Source organism: Etheostoma cragini, chromosome 5 (genome assembly GCF_013103735.1).
Source record: "Etheostoma cragini isolate CJK2018 chromosome 5, CSU_Ecrag_1.0, whole genome shotgun sequence".
Lineage (NCBI taxonomy): Eukaryota > Metazoa > Chordata > Actinopteri > Perciformes > Percidae > Etheostoma > Etheostoma cragini.
In genome coordinates, this window is record NC_048411.1 from 28,101,321 (window position 1) to 28,125,756 (window position 24,436).

The 24,436-nt window shown below is 40.9% G+C and overlaps 1 protein-coding gene across 7 annotated transcripts in view; it reads left to right on the forward strand.

Annotated features, from left to right (window-relative positions):
* trpm3 (transient receptor potential cation channel, subfamily M, member 3) overlaps positions 1-24,436 on the forward strand; it is a 160,267-nt gene that overhangs the window by 7,713 nt on the left and 128,118 nt on the right. For 2 of the 7 annotated variants that reach the window (XM_034871239.1, XM_034871241.1), the window contains exon 1: positions 22,834-23,712. The exons of 4 other annotated variants lie outside the window; for them this stretch is intronic. In XM_034871239.1, the coding sequence (XP_034727130.1) occupies positions 23,623-23,712 (90 nt within the window). In that variant the 5' untranslated portion in view covers positions 22,834-23,622. Of the gene's footprint in view, positions 1-22,833; positions 23,713-24,436 lie in introns of those variants that run through there. One more of the 7 variants, XM_034871243.1, reaches the window with a different exon arrangement.

A 24,436-nucleotide genomic window follows, 5' to 3' on the forward strand; every position in this document is an offset into this window, starting at 1 on the left:
ATCCAATCGCGGGCCGGAACGAACGGCTTGGCGGGCCGCATTCGGCCCGCGGGCCGCCAGTTGCTGATCACTGCTCTAGAGGCATGCAAGGTTGTGTAAAACCAAGTGTGACGAAAGATGGACTGTATACATAGTCTGGTAATGGCTTTTGTTTGAATCTTACTAAAACTATTATTGTCTCAGTAAAACTAAGAGTTATTTTTTGTTGTTGTTCTTTTTGGCTAAACTTGCTTGTGTTTTCACTGGGCCTGCTAGCACCATTCTTTCTTTCTTTCATTGTAGTAAAATACACTGAAAATCTAGTTGACAGTCAGCACTCATTGATGGTTGATTCCTGCTGTAAATGTTTTTTTTGCTCCATTTTGCCTAGTAACAATTGAATGTTCTTCAAATCCACTTAGGTGACACATATTCACTGCTATCTAAATTGTTACTTTGGTGTGCCACTTGGCTCTCTGGAAGTCTCCATTAAGTTTAAAGGCTTATCAGATCCAGTGCTCCCATTGAAATGAATGAGGGGGGCTGTGTTTTGGAGCAGTGTTTATGTCAGTCCAAACACAACTTTACTATTAAAGTATATTAACTTCTTTGCACAGAAATCACGGGCGTCAGTGAGTCTACTTATGTAGGGACAAATGATGGTTCACTGAGGCGTATAAGTCAGTTTGTACTTAGTAAGTATTGATTCCTCCCTTCCTGTGAGGAGATATGCAGCAATGATGCATGCGCAAATAGTATAAATGTATGCCTTCTTATAAAGAGAGAATGGTACATTATTCTCCATCCTTACATAAAAAAAATATGAAGTTGGGTTGGGAACTGGAGGGTTTCTAGTTCAAGTCCCCTTACGTACTAAAGTACGGAGTGTGGAATGGTAGCTTGAGAGATGCCAGTTCACCTCCTGGGCACTGCCAAGGTGCTCTTGAGCAAAGGACCGAACCCCCCTCAACCACTCAGGGTACCTGTTCAGCAGTCGCAGCCCACTCACTCTGACGTCTCTCCATTAGTGCATGTAAAATGACCTCAGTATGTGTATTTCAGGCCTATGTGCAATAACAACAGAGTAGGGGATCAATAAAGAATAAATTAAATTAAAGGTACCTACAGATTGCTGCATACCGTAGCACAGCTCTAACTAAGTAAAATGACTTGCTTCTTGTGGTCGTCTAGAGATTTCCCAAGCCGATCCAAAGGATTTGAATCTTGGCCCATCTGGCCATATTTTAAAGGATAATTGTTGGCTAAAATAAAGCCAAATAAAATTATGTCAAAATGACAAACAAAGATGGAAACAACATGTCAGCTGTTGCTAATTGAAGTTAATACTATGAATAACTTGATGAATAACAGGCCAAAGTGTGTTTGTGTGTCTGCACTCAGCCATAGATTACTTGTGATGGAGGGACTTCCACTCTGTAACGCTGCTGTTCAATTAGGAGTCAACTGAGTGTTTCGGAAGTTCCAACAGACTGATGCGTCTTCTCTCTAGCGGATTGCGCCATGTCAATACCTCCTAGTAAAATTTTCATTCATGTCATATCAATAATTTAAGATGATCAGCTTAATAGATTTGAATCGGGAAGTAGAAATTGATGGAAAAATAGGGTGCGCCAATGTCAGAAGACTACACCTGTTATTTCAATGTGTCAGACACAGTTCATATTTAAACATCTTAATGGCATATCTTCTGCTCATATACTGTATATATGTACCAGGCTCTGGATTGGCATACCAGCATTAAAGGACTCATATCCAGATCAGTGCCAAGAAAACTTAATCGGGACATCCTTTACATTACCCCCTGAATTTATCAATTTTAATTTACACCAGCGCATTTATGTTTTGAATGAAGTTACATTTAAATACTTACTCCTAATCATAATTTTCTTAAAGGCATTTGTGATAGTGGCACGCGGCCAACAGCGTGGGGGGACAAGACTCGTATTGTTAATCATTACCTATCATAATACACCTCGTACTAATTAAAGACAGTGTAAGAGCTGTAGTAAAGGGAGAGGAAGCAGATGGATGAGGGAGCCACCTGGAGAAAGGACAGTGGGTAGTAGATTGACAGAGACAGATGTGTGGAAACGGGAACACATCTATCCCCACAGTGCCTTGTAACCATAGCACCAAATAAACCAGGGAGTGCAAGCAGCAAAAAAAAAGACAAAGGCATAATTCCAAAAAATATGTTTTCTTTTGTTTGAGAGTAATAGTATTAATAGTTGTAATTGGTCTCTCTGCCAGGCCACTCCTGAGACTTTCATTTCACATTTGGTGGGGCTGAGTAATAACAAACCTGAGGCTGTGCTGCTGGCATGCCAACACACTTAAGTCCTCAACAATATTAATCTGCTCAACACACGTTTCAGTGGCAGACCGGTAGTAGAAATAAGCTGGTTAATTGATATGTGTGTGTGTGTGTGTGTGTGTGTGTGTGTGTGTGTGTTGAGGGTGTTGATTGACATCTGTAGCAACAGTAGCTTGGAAACAGCCAAAGTATCATGTAGAGTTTGCTTAAGCAGTTAAATCCGTGGGAGGTGTAAGCTAGTGGGAGAACGTGCTGAGGCGACGAAGCGTGTTTTGGGAGGATGAAAGGACGTATTTGTTTGTGTTTGTCTGTGTATGTGATACAGATTGAGCTATAAGTGAAAGAGGTTTCAGTCTAAGGGTTTTGAAATGAAATTGATACATTATATCTATCTCTTTATCCCTATCTCTCTCTCACAGACAAACACAGTGGGGTGTGGCGTGACCCTTTTTTGTTGAAGTCAAACTAAGAAGATCTTCCTTGATACTATTCAGAGTGATGATGTGGATCGTGAACTTATCAGGGGGAAATTAAAAGGGCAAAATAAACTCCTGTCCATGAAAGGAAAAAATGGGGGGAAAGGAAAACAAGGACAGGGTTTGATAAGGTCAAAGGACAAACTTTTGTTTCTGTGGCAATGATTCCTCCACTCTCCTTGCTTGTGTGCGTGCATGCACTGTCTGATGAAGAAGCTTTCTGACCTTAGAAACATCGCTGCCGTTTACTCTCTGAAGCTACAGCCCGCAGAGTTCCACTGAACTATTAGTAAGTTTGCCTGTACTGTGTGCCTTTGTCTGGTTACATTACTAAAAATAGATAAAACAGACTTTTGTTAAAAATATACCACATCCTACACTACCACAAGCTCCTTTTCTTTCTTATAGTCTTGAAATATATGCCATCCTGACAAGAAGGTGCTTGGGTGTCAGAAAATATGACTATTTAAGTATAGATTTAATTTAAGTTTAATTTAGTCCTCTCTCTCTCTCTCTCTCTCTCTCTCTCTCTCTCTCTCTCTCTCTCTCTCTGTGTGTTTCATTTAACCAATTTGCAGATCCATTTATCCTCATCTCTTTTCAGATGTTAGAGAGGCAGAGGTTTTATGACAGCTCTATAATCCTTTCTTTCTGAAAAGCTTTTTTGGATCATTTGTTGAAGTGAACTGTGAGCGAACACTGAGAGGCTAATGAATTAAATCGAGAAGCTCTTTTTTATTATATCTCTCTGATTGAAGTGTTCTGTTGTCCTTAGGTTAGCTTTGTCCACACTGTGCCCTTTGCCTTCCTGGCCGATGCATTCATTCTGAAGGATATAGAAGGAACTTCTTGGCGCACATTGTTGTGCCAAAGTTAAAGAAACTGTTAAATCCGCTCTATCTTGGATGCAGCCAGGATTAAAAACTACTGTGGGTTTCTTATCTACTCCACAGCTGTTTGGACGACACACAAGGCCGTATCTTTCACACGGTGCAGCCCGAAGGCCAGACGCAAGTCTCTTTGCTAGTTTAAGACAGACTCAGTTGTCAATATCCAGTCCAGTGCCCATGTTGTTTAAATAGCAAATGCACCTGCGCCCATCTTTGCGCCAATGGGCATGCTGGTCTTCCAGGGAGGTGCATTCAGGTGAATTCTTAGCGTATTGGTATCTTGAGGCAGCGGGAAGCTATCGCACCATTGACCAACAAAAACCTGGTCTAAAGTCAATAGCGCAGCATATTACTTATTTTAACAATCAAATTAATAAAATGCACCTAGGCTTATGCACAGCGTGCACACTATGCTTGTTACACACACACACACACACACACACACACACACACACACACACACACATACACACACACACACACACACAAACACACAGGGAAGTGCAGCAGCATACAAACTTGCAAATAAAAATATGACATCATAAAGGCAATGCGCCAAGGCATAATTGCGCCTGGCTTTTAAAGGGAATGGGAGGTGACACTCTGGTTGGTTTATTGCATGTTACGCCCAAAACACACCTATGAATAATGAAGACACCAAGTACAACCCTTTTGAACCATGCGCGTGGACCCTTTTTTTCCGCTGTCAAACTAGCAAAAGTGGATTTGGACATGCCCTAAGTGCTTCCGCTCCACGCGCTTCTCGCCGTGCGCTTAGATTGTTAAAATAGGGTTCACACAGACACACACACAAACTTTAAAGACATATCCTCAACCAGAGGCCACCTGACCACACCTGAGGCAGGGAGGTTAAACCCAGCCCTCCTGCATGGAGAGTAAACGCCCCCTTTAGGTGCAATCATTACCCCAGTCAGACGCTCTCTAGACCCAATCACATTTGTTTAGGCAAGGCAGCTTTATTTTTTATTATTTGTTTACAATAACTTCCAGGTAGAAAACTCCTGCATCCCGTACGTATAATTTAACAGTGCTGATCAAACAGTGATGTGGACCAACTGGTTATACTCTCTTCTTATTCATCTAAGAAACATGTTTGAGGCTTTTATATGTCAACACTGTCACTAACATTAGGTTGGTGAGCTAAGTTACCTGTTGTGCCACAGACCAAAGAAAATGACACCACCCGAACTAACAGTCAGTCCGACCGGCACTAGATTTTGTTGGTCGTAGAGCTTGATTTGGTTTATCAAAGACACTGGCAATGCAACACAGTACAAAAAATAAGCATGGCAGAAAAGTCAGACTGGTCGCACCTTGGTACAGATAGGTTTGTGAATTTCACATATAATAAATATATAGCTGCCATTTGTTCATACCCAGAAGGGATTTTTGGGCTAGCGCGGTGATTCGGCCTATACTGCCTTCCTCCTTCTGCCTTCTTTTCCACCACAATCATTATGTGTGCATCCTGAGGTGATTTGCTTCAAGTGTGATTTTGATTGCCTTTTTTAATGCACACAAATTATATTCATGTTTTGATTTATTGTTAATGAGTTTTTTGTTATCTAGTTGCAGAGGGAAAAATACACATACATAACAGCAACTAAACCTGACTTGGAATTTGCCTTCTATTAATAAATCCTCTGCTTTAACCCTGCTGCTCTTTACCCGCTAAATGCTTCTAATTCATGCTGATATCAATTAAGTCAACTTTAGTCTTTCCCCCTCACACACAGAGAAACATGAACATTAAGGGAAAACCAATTAATCGTATTGTAAATGACCGTAAAATGACACTTATTCATGTATTCATTATCACCAGGGTAGCAAGCATTTATAAACACACGGCATGGCGACTTGCTAAAGCAATACATAGCCTTATACAAAATAACCTGATTTGAGTTGCTCCCCTTATGGATATGTCAGATTAGTGGCATGGGTCCTGATCAAAGCTTTTTAAAACCCTCCTCTAAGCGGCCTTGCTCTGAATTCCTTTTTGCAAATTTACCCTCACTCAGACAGAGGAGGGGAACAGAAATGTAGAGCGAGAGAGACAGACAGAAACGTTGAAGAGATGCTCAGTCATGCCTCAGCCAGAATCACTTCTATTAGATTGAAGCTGTTTTGTATGCAGAAAGGAATAAGATTGTATTTTTTTTTCTCATTCCTTTTCAAAAAAAGCTGTTGCTTTTTCACAGATTTTGGTGCTATTTGTTGACATTTGTTGACATTGTGAACAGGGCTTGACTATGAGATCTCTACAGGCCACACACAGCTCCTGAGCTCTACTCCCTTCTTCTCCCTGGAATTGTTCGGACTTTAGCATAGGCACTTTTTTATTTCAGAAGAAGTGCCTTGCCCGCACCGTAGAATGCTGTGGGAAGCCCTGGTCTTTTTAGTGTGCCCGAAATGATCATTATAGGTGAATATGTCACGATTAGATAGCCGCCCAGTGTCATCCAGTCGGTTTGCAGCTGGCCATCAAACCTGTTGCCAAACCTAGAATTAGGAAACCCTATAGAAGGGAGCTCTGTCTTTTTTGTATGTAAATATAGATATTCCTATTCATGTAAATGTAGTTATCTTTGAAAAGAGATCCGTTGACCTAAAACCCGTATTGCACTCTGTCTTTGAACTGTGGCTTTGAAGCTTCTCTGTCTAACGCCGTGAGCTACTGGGCTTTAAGCTGAAGCGTATCCTCGTATTTCCTGGTATAGCATCATGCCATTAATGAATGCCATAAAAGCCATTACCAGGGGCCCCGGGGCCACTAGGCTGTGGTCTAGCTTTATTACACCAGCCCACATTTCCGTAATTACACTATGTCTACGTTGCTACAGCAACATTGAGGTTCTCAACGGCTAATGCAGAATTTATGTCAGGGCAGATTGGCATCACACAGGTGTTCTGCGTGCGTGCGTACGTACGTCAGTTACTTCCACAACACCTCTGTGTGTTTGTGCGCATCGGTTTGTGTAGCTGTACATTTGTGTGTGATGCCTTCTCAGTGGGGGCTCATTTCAGAGAGGCAGGGACAAAATGGAGGCGGTTGACCCATTACTTCTGCCACCCACTGTTTCACCTCACTGGTTCCATCCACCCAGCAGAGCACTGAGGCCTGCTTTTAAGGACAACCTGAAAACACTCCTAAACACAGGCTAAGTCAAACACTTAGTAGTCAGAAGGTTTTTGATACAACTAGGCTGAGCTAGACTGATCCAAACACAGCCTTGTTAACCAGAGGGACATTTTCTCATCAAAATCGCATGAGCCTCATGGCTTGTGCTTGTCTTAAATAAGATAATAATGCATGTTTAGAATTAGTTTAGTGAAGTGGACCTTGTTCTAAAGATAGAAATGTGTTGAATACAATTACAATATTCTTCACCTAAGCCTCTAAAAAAAAACGTTTAAAACTTTGAGATTTTAACTAAAAGTTTTTCAACTTGATCCTGGATTGAATTAATGAATCCGAAGTCTAAAGCCTCAGTTATTGTGGAAGAATACGGCTTTAGGTTTTAAGACGGCAGTCTTCTCTGCAGTGTTGCATGGTGAAATGAGTGACTGTTCATTATAACGGCTTCTAACACTGAGCTATGTCTGCATTGCTCTGTTGACTCAGAAGATTAGATCAGCAAGCACTAAAGCTAATCTGGCATTTATAGATTTGTGTGTGTGTGTGTGTGTGTGTGTGTGTGTGTGTGTGTTTGCTCTTTTTCTCCATTGAGCACTGGACTTGGGGGCTTCAGGTATTACCAGAGGAGCACTGCACCAATCTCTTGTCCACCGATAGAGAAAGTAAGAGCGAGAATGAGAGAGAGAGGCGCCACACACCACACACCTTTTGGACGAAATAGGACTGAGAATTGATGAGATTTAATTGATACCAATGCCATCATCAATTTTGCTTATCTGTCCAATTTTTCATATACATGTTCTTGAATAAAATGTATGTATGGTCACTGTGCTGCGTTTATAAAAACACATCTGTGGCCCACATCCAGGTGCCGTCTCACCGTTGCACCATGGATCACATCTACCAAGTAGAATAGCTATCCGCTATCGTTTCACCTCACACACAAACAAGCACACACATCCTCACCTCACACAAACAAGTGGCTCTATCTCGCACACACAAAGGGCAAAACAAATGGCACGGGTGCTATTGTGGTAATTTCTCACATCCCAGAAGCCGCACTGTTTTTATTGTTTGTCGTGAAATGAAGTTGCGTTTTTTGTTTTGCAATGCGTAACTCTCTGGATGAACACGCCGGCATCGGTAAAAAGAATTGATAAGATTGGTGGAATACGCTTTCACTTCCAGAATTTTTTACTTGTATTTTATAACACATTTAAATTGTCTGAACTACTATGATAGTAGATTAATCAAGTTGCAAATGAAGCGTGCGGATGGAACCTCTCCTGACCCAGTAGGACATGAAATCGCATCGATGCGTCTTAGACTGGGCTGTAGCCAAAAATGAAGTTTTTTGAAAAAAACTACCAATTACTAACGGATCAAATCTTGACTTCAGTATTATATGCACTGACTTTTGTCTTTTGCATCACACCTAGTGACACAGTTGACAGTGGTATTCTGATAAGCGGAGGGTAGCAGTTGCTCAACATATTTGACAAAGCTGTTTGGTTTGGTTTTCTTCTTCCTGGAAAGAATTTCATCTCCACTGGCAACAATGACTCCATAATTGTCCAATTAACCTCTGGAGTGCTGCAGGTGTCAAATCTTTTTTTTGCGAATGTTTTTTTTCCCCTGAGGCACATCATATGTAGACAATTTTCTTCTATTGTAAAGACACTTCCTGCTAAGCCCACAAACCTCACTCATCTGTCACCTTTAGTTAAAGGTCTAGTACTGTAGAGGGTGAAAGACTGTCCCTAAATGTTTCAGAAAACAAAAACTAATTTCAAATAACTGATTTGGACAAATCTAAAGGCTCACGAGTCTTGTGGTATCTCGTTTTTTTTTGCTACAGATATTAACCCAGTTAAGAAAACTTGATGTTGTGCTTTTTGATTCTAACATCATGGACATAAATCAGAGAGAGATCTAAATTGCCCTGGTAGACAGTCAATGTTGTTTACTACAAATAAAACACAATTTTCTTCTCTGCCTCATTTCTGCTAAGAGACTCAGATGAAAAACTGAATGTGAAGGCTTGAATCGCTTGAGTTGCTTTAATGCAATCACATTGTGCGAATGAGCAATTTAGTCGGGTTGTTGCTGGAGTCCAACAATGATATGCATTAAATTATTATATCACAGTGTTTACCTGAAATAGTGTGTCCCTATATTTCTCTCTCTGCTTTGCTTTCATTTTACTCTCTTAGTCAGGATCAGACTTGTGTGTCCATGGAAATGTGTGTCAGAGGGACTGCGGGGATGTTCTCTTGCCATGGTTGGTTGTCACACTTCTCAACTCCATTGGACAGACGATGGAAACACTAAAAACTCTTCCCAAACTGCAACTTCTAGACCTGTACCAAATTTTTTTATAATTAATCATTGATTGATTCTGCACATCTTGTTTTTTAATTTGATAATGGGACTGTTGCTGTCTTGATGCTTTGGGTAAACCGTTCATGGTAGAGAGAGTGAATGCAGCACGGCCCATACTCTGTTCTATATACTAAGGTTTTACATTTGTAATACATCCCACACGTCAGTGTGTCCTTAAAGTGGGTCACACGTGCTAGTTCAAAATCCTTTCTAGCAGCATGGCAAGGGACATAATGCATCAAAGGTATCTCTCTGGGTTTTGTACTAATTGTGCTACCACTTCTTACACGGCTCACCCCGCTACAACGGTCACTGCAGTGACAGTCACAGTTCTTTGCACTGGCAACAGTATACATAGATAGCGGTTGTTTTGACCATCCTGCTATTTTGATATGAACAATAATGTCCGTTCTAATCTCATTCAATTTCTATGCCTATAAATTGAATTGTTTATTGATGTTTTATTTAAATCTGCGTGGACAGTTGACAGACTAGGTGGCATATTACTGCAAAAATCATTCCTTATCCAAGGATCACCAGTAGTCCTTGTATATTATTCATTATTATGCATAGCCAATTACATGGACAGAGTTCCCATAACTACCAAGCTGTGCTGTGTGCTGTTTATGCCATCCTCAGTTTGGGGAAGTCTGAAGCTGCTATTCAGCTACTGCTGAAAACACACACACACACACACACACACACACACACACACACACACACACACACACACACACACACACACAGTGATGCATACAGATACATTTAAATGCTTCCATGCATTTTACATGCACTTACAGTCACAGACTGTATACGCTGTGCAGTGACTGTATTTGCCTCTCTCTCTCTTGTGAACTCTATTTGGAGACTTCCCTTCATTGTTGTTGTCACCTTTTACCTCATAGTTTACTTTTTAGTGTTCAGACTGGGTATTTCATGAATGTAGTCATCTGTTAGTTTATCTGATGACTGTCAAGTTCTATGATAAGACATACGACATACGGCTGTAGTTACTTCTCTCGTAATCAACCAAATTCGACGTATTCTACCGCCACTTGATTGGTTGATAGAGGGAAAAAAATGATCTACACGTTATCTCTACTAGCTGTGGAACTAAATCAACCACAGTACACTGAGTGCACTCTCCCTGGTAGCGTTTTGTGTCCATCAGTGTTTTTTCCTGATGCTAGTGTACGTTTTGAAATGCTTTGCCATTGAAACCACCTATTGAATTAAAAATCAGTTGCTGACATTGGGAGAAACTCGTAAGGAGGTAACGTTTTGTGTTTTGTTTTGTTTTGCCACAAATCAGAGATAGAGATTTTAAGTGGGATAACAGAAAGCCAGCAGCGTGACAGCGTTTCCCATACATAGGTTCTACTTGCTGCATTAGAGTGAGACCCGCCCAGGTAGATAACATCCAAATTACATTTTTTCCCAATCAACAATGTATTTGTCCAGTGGCCTTCAGGCCCTCTCCCTTGGGATGATGTCATATGCTTATTTGCATATTTGTGACATAATTACACAATAATTAACATAAAGCATTGTGGATGTTTCAGCAAGGTAGATAGAAAGAAATAGAAATCTTTAGCCAAATAATCACAAATTCAATACAGGAATTTAACCTTATATGTATTACTTACTATCTTCAAAGTAAAAAAAAAGAAATTCTACTAAGAGAAGTAAAAAAAAACAAATCAATAAAGAACTCTCAAAGAAGGCTGGCTTGCCCAGGGCCAGGCCAGCTCAGCTGCGTCTTTCTCCCGTTGCGTCCCGCTGTCTCTCTTACCTACACCGCCCCCCGCACCCTGTCCCTTCTTTCCTTTCTACCTGCATGCGCACCGTGCACAGTTCTGCCACACATGAGGAGAGAGGGGAAGGCAGGGGCTGCTCCTCTGCTCCTCTCCTCTGCTCCTCACCAAAAAGATTCAGAAAGAAAGAAAGTCCCTTTTGTGAAATAAAGTTGCGAAGGGCGTCTCAAAAGTTGGTAAATCTAGCAACAATGTCGCTAAGTTGGCAATACTGTTTTCATGGAGAAAGACGCTGCGTATGTGTGTTTGTAGAGAGATGGAAATGCAGCTGAATGAATGAGTGTTTTAAATAGCGTTTAAAAAAAACAACGAAATGCAATGTGTGGCACACCGCCACAAATTAGTTTGTGTGGGAAACACTGTGGCTACACTTCATCAGTCTATGTTTAATATGTAAATAGTCATTTATTTTGAAATGATCTGTTAACGTTATGTAGCCTAGTTGTTTTCAATAAATAGCCTTCATTTGACTAGTTTTTACTGTACCCAGCCACATCCTGCGCCACCCACCACCACATGTAAATTCTCAACCTGTAGGAAACACTGCGTGACGAGGCGCTGGGTGTGTATTCTGCGCTAAGAACTGTAGGTTTTTTTTACCCAGCTGTCTATCCACAGTGGAGGAGGGCCAGGACAAATGCCACAAAGTGGATGCTGGGCTAACCAAGGATGCAAGAATGGATATAGTGACTAAAAAAAGGGCTGGGAAAATGGTGGGAGGGTAAAATACAGTGGATCAAGTATATGTTGATTGTCATCATCAGAAAATAACAAGGGATATTCAATTTTGTTTGCAGGAATGATTATCTATATAAGTCATAGAGATCTATATTAAGGGATGCCTTTCATGCGGTTATGGTGACTAAAATATCAACCATAAACCTAATGGTGCTTGTCCTTGTTCTACTGCAATCATGTAGTTGTGAGATACTTGTGGTTTTAATACTTCCTATTATGGGGAATGCCAAATGAAATGCCACATAAATAATTTCTACTGCAGAGAAAAGAGGATTGGCTCTTGCTGTTCCTTTGTCAGACTACCTCACAGCATGAAGTAATATGTGCTAAACTTAAAGGTTGCATGTAACTGGAGGAGAAGATTGTCAAGCTCTCTCTTATTTCAGTCCAAACTTTCAGTGTTAACATTTCCATTCCTCCTTTCCTGTTCCTCGCTAGTCTTATCTCAGTCTCATTTTCTACAACAACATAACTTATCATATCCCTCATATCTACTGCATCCTATTTTCTATCTACCTCGGCTGCAGTCCTCTTAACTACCTAACCTCCAAACCTGGCCTTTTAAGTGGCCCCAGCTCCCCAGCATCATGATCAATTGGTTAACATTGATTAGTGTACACATTCTACATTCTGTGTGTTAATCTGATGCACAAGTTCATGGAGCCGTTGGGAAAACATTTCACTGGAAATGTACCTTGTGTGATGTTCTAACAAACTTGATTGATCGATTGATAGATAATTCAAAGAAAGGTAGTAGGAACATGCAGGTGTTACTATATGGACTAAAAGGGTAGCTAGCTGGAGAGTGGTGAAATGTCACAGAGGAATGTTTTCACTGCAACAGTGACACCATTTCTCCATAACGCTGTGTGTTGCCATAAATCCACATTGGATGTAAACTTGGCCTGCACAATAAGTCATTATAAAATTGTGATCTTGATTCACTTCTGTTCGCAATTACATTTTTAAATAACTTTTTTTTTTCTTAGAACATTTTTGATTTTCTTTTTAAGAACCTAAATGAACAACAACACCCTCCCCCCTCCCCAGACACATGGTCCTCTAATTAGTTTAAAGTATATTGTATATATATATACACATATATAAAAACAATGTAAGGTGCTAGTGCTGATCATTAAATGTACAATGTAAGTATCAATGGCTGCTTACTCCTTAGTCATCAAAGCAAGTTATTTGTTATCTGTCATATTGGAATGTCTTAGGGTGAACAAATCATGGGGTGGTGCAACTTCTTGCCGCTGGTGGACTGGAACAGAGGGAATAGTATATACATAACCATACAGTGGGACTTTACAAAGAGACTTCCTAAGCCGGCATTCTATCTAGAACCTGTCAGATGACCCTGTAAGTCAAAATTTGATCTTCTCCAGTTTCAGAAGACCTAAAATGTCGTGTAGCCAGACTTTGATTGATGGTGGTTGAGGACCCTTCCACAATAACAAAATTATCTTGCGAGCAATAAGAGAGGCAAAGGCAATAACGTTATTTTGAATGTTTGTGGTACGGAGGTCATCTGGGGGCTTGACAAAAAAACAGCAATATGTGGGCTTGGAGTTAAGGTTATGCCTAATATACTTTATCTGATACTGTTTTAAAGAACAAATACTACTACACTTTTTAAACATAGACTGTATAAAATAGGTTTTAAAGCGCTCCCAAGCGCTGCAATGCTCTGCCTTCTCTTTATTGAAACCTCTGTGTTTACAGGCTTGTGGTGATGCCCAATGTAATATAGGTGCCAACATTTTTTGTTTGGTACTGCCAATTTGTTTTGTTTTGTCATGGTTCATGTGTGCAATGAACACAATTCTAAGCTAAAAAATTGTGATTCATATTTTCCCCTGAAGTATGCAGGCCTGATCTAAACAGTAGAGACGTAACATATGACACTGTGTAAAGTTTTTTTTTTTTTACTGAAAAGAATTACTGACATATATTCCTTTACATCTACTAAAAATGTAGATGTGTCCTTATCAAACATGCAACTGAAATTGTATTTTTTCTAAAATTACATAAAAATAAAGATTTTAATTTTAAAGATGATTTATTTTAAATGTAATAATAAGTTAACAACTTAACAACGTTTTTCACAAGATGTTTGCTGATTAAAGACAAAAAGAAGAAACACCACAGTGGATGGCAATAGAAGCCGGACCCAAACGCAACACTCTGGTAACTGTCACTGTTTTTAGTCTCCTCTGTGTTTTTAGCGGCAGGCTGGTGTTGGTATCATTTCTAGTGAAATACTTTCACACTACAGAGAATAGCTTTCAGCATTTTAACCGTGTTTAAGAAAGCTACTAGCTAATATTAGGCTAACTTTACCTGCTGTAAGTTAACTAGCATCACGTACTAGGCTGTTGCATCACGATTCATTTAATTTTTTTTTATCTCAACCAGTTGTAATCTTACACAATAAATTATATTTTCTAACCGATTCAATATGCAACGTTACATCCCTAGTAAACAGTCCTCCTGTATTATAGAACACATTATCTTGTGCAAGTTTAACTCATATTGGAATTAACTGAATTTGAATTGGCCTCCCAAAATGTTTATGCCCTTGTGAAGGTCTAGGATACATTTTAGTAGCTATGTTTAAGAAGATATTGAAACTTTTTTTTTACCCCCTCAGATTAGGCTGTATGCTCATGTAAATCTGATTTGGCAAGTGAATTATGTGGTGTTCAGAGGCTGAAGGATGCCCATGGTGTAAGAGACCTGGGTTTTATTCCCTCTGCGATACATTAACCAATGTGTCCCTGAGGAAGACCCTTGACCCTTAGTTGCTCCAGAGGTGTGCGACCTCTGACATATAGCAATTGGAAGTCGCTTTGGATGAAGAAAGCGTCAGCTAAATGACATGTAATGTAATAAACTGAACTTTTCTCAATGGCCACCCCCCCTTATTTTTTAATTAGTGTCATCTTCTCAGTAAGTTACCTGCTGCCGTTTATCAACAGTTGTTTGCACCTGCCAATAACATTTCCCTTCAAAGGCCTAAATGTCAGAGCTGAAAAATGTGGACCTGATGTCAGGTATGTGAAGACGAATACTCTGCCACAACTTGTGGGACAGACAAATGACAAATGCGAGTTTATAAGGTTAATGGCTTGTTACAGACGTTTTAGGAAGCATTCAACTGCAATAGGGCATTGGCATATTGGCATTAAATTTGATGATTGATTGCACAACTCAGATAGTGAGTGATGGTGAGTAGCAAAAAAGTGGAGACAGCAACACATTTTTTGTGTGTGCGTGTGTGCGTGCGTGCGAGTGTGCATGTGGTTCCATCCCGCAGGCTAATAATCATTGCCTCTCCAGATGGAAGAGTGTACCCGACTCAGCAGAGGTCTTCCTGCTTCCTCAGGGCAAAGAAAGCAGGGGGTAGATGTGTGCGTGTTTGTTTTCCGTGCATATGGAGGGAGGTATTGAACTGTCACCTATCGAGAATCCTCCAGGGGATGTAGATCAAACAAAAAAGAGGAAGAGGAGGCCAAATTAGATCGAGGTTTTTGGCACCATCAATCTAAGAACAGACAACTTTGTTATCACATACTTCAGTTACTTCTTTTACTGAAAACTTTTGTGTGTCATAGTCTACAACTGTGTGTGTCTGTTTGACTGGGGCAGTCATCTACACTTACCTGGACCATGTGTACTTTTTTTTCTCAATGATTGGCTGAGAGAATTATACCCTTAATCATGTCACTTCACTTCTACGCCGATAAAGAAGTAAAGACTACATCTACAACAAATGTAATGTCTTAAGTTAAGGATAATTCCTGAAAAGTGCTTGATAGTAATTTTGATGTGACTCATATAAACACGAATAAAAGAATAATTTATTTATTTAAGTAAATCTACAATTAAAGTGTGGGTGATAAGAACAGTACCTGCAGTAATGATGTTTTTCCTGCTTGCCTCGCCTTTTTTGTGTTTCCATTATGGAAAAAAGTACCTGGTACTAGTTAACAGGTACATTTTTTAGTATCGCTACCGACAAGCGAGCTGAGGCAATACCAAAAGGGGAAGTGAAAACCTGCAGACTCCTGATTGGTCAGAGAGAATCGTGACTATTCACTGCGTCATCATTGCTAGCGACCGTGTTCATATAGTTTAGTCAGCTGTGTTTTTTTTTTTTTGCTTTCTCCAGCTTCTTTTGAAAAAACATTTGTCTTCTGGCTGTGGCAACAGCCACATGAGAATCAAAAACAACACACCTTTGACGTTCTGTGTGTGTGTCGCCATGAGAACCAGCCACACATGAGGCAGTACTAAATATGCAATGGAAATTCGAGGACGGGGTATCGTGGCCGAGCAAAGCTGGTACTTGCAGTGGGTAAGCGCCATTAGTGGACAGCATATTGCCTAGGTTGCTGGTTCAAGTCTCCAAACGGACCGGAAGTATGGTGGTGGGCAGTAAGCTGGAGAGGTGCTTTTGAGTGAAAACATTGTAATTTCCCTTGCAGGATTAATAAAGTATAAATTATTTTTATTTTATTATTATTATTAACTGTTCTGAGTCACAACAAATGGGAGCTGATTCATCAGGATACTCTCTATGTCAACTGTATCACGCCTTTATTAGAGGAATTCAATTTGGTTTCTGCTTTGTTTTTTCCTCAAATTAGAACTCAGGAAAATTGATTTACAGAGCAGATAGGTAACACATACTAAATATACGTTTTTCCTCTCACTCCCCCCTTGCTTGTTCAGTTCATTTCAGTACATTTTGTTCATAGAACTCAAATTAAAGGTTGTGCATAAAATACAACAATAGTATACCCACCGTTCTCCACGGTTTTGGAAGATTTTTATCACAGAAATACCAACAGAGAGGAATCACATTGTCGATGAGCGAGCAGCTTCTCAGTCACGCCTGGCTTTGTTTGAATGACAGGTGGAAATGGGCTTCTTTCTCACTGCTGTCACAGTTCAAATAGGCAATGTCACAAGGTCTATGTGTAGCAAAAAAAGTCCACTTATAGTAGAAGCGGACTACAGAGAACACCCCCTCAGTTTAATTACAGATAAATGTGCTCACACAAACATTCATACAGCAGATAATGAAATATACAGTTTCTTCACAACTGCTTGTGGGTGGTGAGTAAATTATTCAGGCATTCAACGATGCGCACACACACACACACACACACACACACACACACACACACACACACACACACACATTCTAGCATTTACATAATACCACATAAATCGACAAGCAGTAGGGCAGAGTGACTTTAGTTGGCACAGTAATCGTGCTATGCATCCAGGCCGGCATCTGTTGAAGTCCGTGGTATATTATGTTGTGATTCTTGTAAACAAATGGCAATCACCTCAATTTTAACTTGAGCCAAGATAAATTACCATGTTACATAGGGTTGGGTGGTAATACGGTATACCGCAGGGTCTTAAAAATAGCAACAGTATCAGTTTCAATACCGTCATTAAGGAGAATTCCAGCCATGTTTTACATTAATCTTGAGCGTCATTAAAATGCGTGTACTTTTGAATGAAAAACCCCCGACCCGAATCAGTGCAGGCAAGACGGAGTGGCTGCAGTAACGTGTATGAGCTTCCACTGAGCGCCTGGAAGAGCGCCTTTGTGCCTCTTAACATTTTTGCACAGAAAATGCAATCAGAACCTCTGTACAACATGAACAGAGCCCTTATGTGACAACAAGATGCGTTGTCAACTCACACATTTAAATTTACCTACACTGGTCCATGTCTCTATCCGGCCGGTAGCTGGGAGCTTGTAGCTTGTAGCTTGTAGCTTTTAGCTTGTTGCTTCTAGCTGGTTGCTGGTAGCTGCTAGCTTCTACTGTGGCGGTGGTGTGGCTGTCCTCCAGGAGACAGGTCAGGTCACATCTTGAAGTTTATTTCCTCCTAAAAAATGGTAGCGCGGAGCGATCTGCACACTGTTTTCCATTTCCTGCTGCAGCGGGAACTTCAGCGCAAGACTACAGCTACCTTCTCTAACGCTATCACTGTGCAGGCCAGATACATCATTTGCCCTGTTTCCATGTAGGTACATAGACACGAATATGGCCATAACCACTGTTGTTCAAAACCTTTCTTTATAGTAAACTGTGTGTACATAAAAAATGTTCTCAATGCTGAGTTCATGTGTAGAGTCCCTGGTGATACTTGGAGCAAAGTTTCATGTTGTGTCAAGCCTTCTTAGTGTTTTAAAAATGTTGATTTTGATGGTATCATAGTAGTGACCCTAGCACTCCCATTCAAAAGGCCATTTGACCGAAAACAAAAATACTGTAAATCTAAAAAGTGGCGCTTCCGTCCTAATTATGCTTTTAAATGAAAGTTTGACTCGGGTACATTCACAAAAAGACCCTAGGTTGCATTTTGGCGAGAGTTACGCTTTAAGTAATTCTAGGTTAATTGCCTCCCTTTTCTGCCAAGTCAAGCTCCCATTGGGAGAATGAATCATTGTGAGAGAATTACGTCTCATCTTGTCTGGCCTTGTGTTTTACCAGTGCTTTAATGCCTTTTAACATTGTGATAATAAGTGTAGCCAAAAAGAGTGAGAGCATAAAACATACAAGACACTGTGTGCAGCAGGTGTGTTAAACTGATGCCCCCTGGTGGTTGCAGTGTGCATGTTGCTTGTTTGGAAGTAAACTAATGCCGACTTGACTTCATCTGTACAGTATTCGGATGCTTTGAGCACTAAAAAAGGCAATCTCTTTGGTTCTATTTTAGCAGAGAAACTTGCCATTTGATACTGATTCAGAACTCTTATTGTAGCATTATATATGAGTCAGGTTTGTACTATAGGGCCTAGGCTGAGATGGATATTGTGCATTAGAAGGTTGCCATCTAGAGTCAGGATGCAGAAAGTGCAGAGTGATGCACTGACCTGTGTTTGCTGAAGCATTTCATGGGGTGAGATGGAGAAGAGTGAAAGGAGAGGGTTGGTTGGGGGGGAGACAGTCACACACACACACGTTCTCTTCCTACTACACACACACACACACACATGCATGCATGCATGCCCTTATCCTACTACACACACACACACACACACACACACACACACACACACACACACACACACACACACACACACACACATCTCCACAGTGACGAGACGTACCGTTGACAGAGACAACTCCCGGAGGTCTCGGAGGCACCCAGGGGTGAGGTGGATATTCTTGACAGTCCCTTTTAGGGCAACACACGTACTTGCTGTGATGTGGTGACTCAAAAGACTAATTAGGACGATACAATTACATTACAGTAAGAGACGCTATACTGTCATTGATGTATTAGAAAAACATTCCAGCAAGGTTGTTTATATTTTGTCATTTTGTGTTGCATTTCTGCGGCTATTGTTTTGATGTTAATTTAAGTAAGAAAAACACAGTTCATGTTTATTCCTATTTTTTCTTTTATTTTGCTTCACTGATAACTCCGATAGTCTGCCTTACTTCACTTGAGGTGCTTAAAGTACGTTTGCGCTTCATCTTTCCCAAGGTTCCCTTTTATGAACACTCAAATATATGACAACCTGCTCCTCTTGTATTCTATGTCCATATAATAAGTCTACCTTGTAATTGTTTGGATTTAATGGCCCAGCTAGAGTATGTTCAGATATTTGAATGCTTAAAAGAGAATTCCAGTCATTTCAACACGTAGCTCTGTTTCTTAATTTGGAGTGCTGTCACTAGAGACAAAAACAAAAACAGTTGGTGCTTCCTACACCGTGTTATCCTCCTTCCGAGGCAACACAGCAAATCTGTCTGCTGTAGATGTAAACATAAATGCGCTAATTCAGCTCCATTTAGTTTCGGTGTTGAAACTGCAAGGAGTGCATTGGGACCGTCTACAAACTATATACTGAAAAGAGATACAAAAATATTTTCAAAAATTGCTTATTTTTTAAAAGTTAGTGCTGTAGTACAACTCGCAGGACACAATTTATAATTAAGGTAAGTTTGGAGACTCCACCTTATTTAATCATTAAATTGATAGCCTACATATTTTTGTTTCATCACTTTTCTGAGTTTGTAGACGGTCCCTAAGCTCTCTAACTGCCGTCTCAACACAGGTACTAAACAGAGCTGAATTAGCACAACTTTCAAACATTTCTTTTCACAGTCAGATTCACTGTGTTTACTTGGAAGGAATCACTGCACATGGATAAGCACTTTTAATGACATTTTGAACATGTTAAGAGGATAAAAACATGTTTAAAACTTGCCCTGTTTAAGCCTGTTGGGTGCCAACTCTAGCAGGAGGATAATATAAGTTAATAAAAGCATTACGTCACTGATAAGTTTGCCATTGTGGATATATTCTAGGTCCTACAGAACAGTTCTATGGATGGTTGTAGGATGTGCATCAATAACAATTCACAAAATGCAATTTTCTAATGCAACTTAAAAGGGAGAATAATCATTTAGCCTTTATCAACCCTGTTAATCTAAGGCTTGGGTGTGTTGTGAATACACCTGTAATCAGGTCAAAATTGTAATTTTGGTAATTATTATTGAAAGCGGCCATTCAAGGTGCCGACCTCTCCAGTCGCCTCTCCATCAACTCCGCACAATTTATTCATTAATTGTCTATTTTACAAATATTAGTTGGTTGAAATTGGTTGATGAAGGGATGTGGCTATGAATACCTCATCAGGATTGTATATATCAACTTGCCAGTCTTCCGCCAACTCTGCCATCCTGGGCTAGCTAGCACCAAGGAAGATGAGCTCAAGCTAGCAAAACTATTTCTGCGGCCATCTCATGACTAAGCGTCACTCATCAGAATAGGGAAATCAACTCAGTGTCCTGCTGACTCTGCTAACATGGCCGGTCAAAGATTTCAATATTTAACATCAGAGTAAACACTGAGGAAAAGGTGAAGATGGCTATCAGCTACAATTTATGGCTACGATCTGCACTACGTGGACAAACAAGAACAATCCGCTTTCAATTTTATATCTACATCGGAGGTAGACTGGTGTCGTCTTACTCAGATTCTAGTCAGAATATGAGTTTCATACTGCTCCATTGGGCTGTGAATAGGGGGAAAAGCCGGAACGCCAAATATCTCTGTTACTTCCTTTTATCAAAGAGTTACAGGCGATAAACACGTGTTAATGGTCGAAAGTAAACTTCATTAGCAGTTAAATTTTTTGAATTATTAATGAGTGTTTTTAATTTAAAGGTTTGCCTACATGCTTATTTAGTAGATTAGTAGTTGTGTTCTCCACAATCCCAGACTTTCATTCTGCAAGCTTGTTTACATGAAAAGCAAAACAGGCTGTAATGGCATACGTCTATGTCGGGACGGTTGAAACTGCTGCTTAAACTCTCCCAGACCTGGCTGTGACTCCATGGATTTTAAGTAAATGCACAGATATCTGTGTTTATACAATAATTTATGGAGGTGAATCATGGAAAAGCAGTTTTAGAAAGATGAAAATATATTTGGTTGCCACCAGGCAGGGGTCGGAGTTTTCCCATGTTATCCTATGGAGACTGACAGGCTGGCGGTCGTTAAGGGCACTTATTTGGATGTTCAGTGGTCTAACCTATGTAGCTAAACCTAGTGAAGCTACATTTTTCACAATAGAAACATGATATAAATGGAAAAACATACTTTCCTAGCTATAAAAATGGCAGAATCACTCACAGTACATGACATTTCAATAACCGTTTCATACACGCTTCAAACGCCCAGCAACAATCTATCTAAAGTAACATCTTTTGGAAGTGCCATTCATGATAGTAAAATATTGAAGTTGTGGGAAATTGATATGGCTTAAACTGTATGTTTAATTTGTCCCCCCATGCTATTTCATTTGTACCATCCAGGAGGGACAGATTGTCTTTACCTTCTAAAACCAGTCTCTGCGACATGAACAGCTGAGTTGCAGGGACACCATCAGCTGGTTTGAGTCAAGCTGAGAGAAGCTGGTTGATGATATTGAAATGAATGTGCTGCTGATATCTTTACAGACGCGATGGCTGAATCTACACATCTCAGTTCTCCAGCTGCAGCCGGCTTTGTTTTAAACAAATTTAACCCAACAGCTCTTAGGGGACGTGTTGATTCCGTTACTGTTGATCATCCGTCCATCATCGTATAAAACCCGCCCTGACAATTTGATTGGTCCTAGCAGCTCTTGTTTGAGCATAGTTGCACCACCAAGTCCAGATCAAACTTCCCAACCTCAAATGTTGTGTGGGGGGGCTAAGTTCGGCTGGCACCCAGTCTACATCAGAGGGGGTACCGGGGCAAGATTGAAGCAATTGAACACCAAATGCGACTTCTCTGCTGGGCATCCTGCTGGCCAGTGTGTAGACATAGGGCGGTCGGTTGGGTGGCCTCCGTGCCTCGGTCGGTTTCCAGCAGGATGTCAGCAGCGGTGGCATCCGTTCACTTGGCGAAGACTTGGCTAGATCCTGGAGTGCCAGCGTCATTTACCCAGGTGACTCTTTTTCTGTGTGCCGATCCGACATTCTGCCAAGATGAAGGAGGTGATGGGATAACATTTCGCTGGAATTGTACCTTACGATTTAAGGTGACAAATAAAAATGGAAAGATTGACTGTTTAAAGGTCAAAGGAAATGCTTGAAAAATAAGAAAAGAGTTGGTTGTCTTTTCTGTTAACGTTATAATTGCAGTGCAACATTCTTGTCAATACAGCAAACAATATAGACTGTGACATACACATCAATTCAACCACTTTAGAGCTTTTATGTATAAATATGTCCCACGTGCAAATCAGTAAGTAGGTCGTACCACATTTCCAAGTTATTTCAGTGTGCTTCCATCCTCAAGCGCCATCTGAATTCATATATAAGACAGTGCTTTATCCATTTTTCTTTCTTGACTACCAGAGATTGCCTCTCATATCTCTTTCCTTCCATTCTCTCCATTTTGCCTTTGCTCTCTCTCTCTCTTTTTTTTCTCTCTCTCTCTCTCTCTCTCTCTCTCTGTCTCTTTCTCTTCATCGCTCATCTTTTTTTTTCCCATGCGCAGAAGCAATCTTTTTCCCTTGCATCCTATCCCCATAGTTTGAATTTCAGCTTGTTCATCAGTTGTTTTGGTCCTTATTTTATGTCTCCCCATTCACCCTCTCCCTCCATCTCACTGTCTTTCTGTGTTCCATTCTCCCTCTCTCTCTCCTCCTCTCATCTTAGACACAGTAGTGTGCCTGCAGCCTCAAATCTAAGCCGCTGCCTGTCAGGCTGCTCCGTTTATGCGCTCTGCGCTACTCTCCTTTCCTCTCCTCTCCCCTCTGCGCTTTTGCTGCACTGCACTGCACTGCTCGGCTCGTCTCTCTTCTCCATCTCTCCTCCATCTCTTTTTCTCTTTTTTCTCTTTCTCTACCTGCATCCCTTCACCCCACACACTGTTATCTCTGTCGTTCATTGCTGCGCTCTGCTCATTGTTGTTTGGGAAATTACTGTACACTCTGGGTTTCTTCGCTCCAGAACTGAGTACACTCAGGCTACTGGTGGAAGAGGAATCAGATGTTCTTGGTGCTCCAGGTTTGGCTTGCCTCGGACTCTTTGGCTCTGTGCGGCCCGGTGAGGAGAAGAGGGCAGGGAGGGGAGGGGGGGCACAGAGCTGCCCGGGTGAGAGCTTCATCTGCTTGGTGGAGTAAAGGCTTCAAGGTGGTGGCGGTATTGGTTGATGGTTGTCCGTCGAGGGTCATGCCCTGGGACTTGCGTGCTTTTCGGCAGTTGGAGTTGGAGACCCTCTTCCGTTTTTGCTCCCCCAGTGGGGTAGGATTGATCCTGGTCCCGGGAAAAGCCGCCGGGCACCAGTGGCTGCACCGTGAAGAGCGGGCACCATGAACCAGCTGGATGCGCCACGGCCACTCAACTGGACCATCAGAAAACTGTGCCATGCAGCCTTCCTGCCATCTGTACGCCTGCTAAAGGTAAAAAAAACACAGGGGAAGGGAGAGTGGGAATTAACTAAAAAAAATGGATGCCCCGGGAGGTTTAGTAAAATATGTCAGGCATCTCTTTTGATATCCTGCCACTTTCTAAAAGGAGATTAGTAGAAAGGTGTGAGGATACGAAACAATGGACATGTATGGCATCCGTTGGGTGTACTTAATGCATAACCCAACAGATGAAAAGCAGGCTTTAAGATGGGAAAGATGAAGTCAAAAATGAAGAGAAGTGTGGCATAACACTAAGCTTGGGAAGTAGGGGGATGCGCAAAGAGGGGAGGATAAAAATGGAGGCGGGAAAAACAGGAACATGATGTTAAAGAGATGCACACAGAGAGTGAGACAGAAATTGGAAGCGGCAGAGACAAAGAAAGTGTGTTGAAGGAGAGAAAGCAAAGATTTATTAATGGTTAAGAGCAAGAAAGACAATGAAGGGGATGACAAGACATTGACAACAAGAGAATGAAAGAAATCAGAGAGTGAGAGTGGGTTCAGTAGGGGTCCAGTTCTGTGTATAGCACGAGTGTCGCACAAAAGGGTGAAGGTGAAGAGAGAGAAGGCGAAAGGTAGATGGTGAATGGAAGAGACAGAATATAGGAGAAGAGAGGCTTTGTAGGGATGGGTAAGCAGAAATGTTGGATTGGAGATGACAGACAGGGACTGAGGAGATTTAGGAAAAAGGTGGATGTGATATTATGTTAAATTA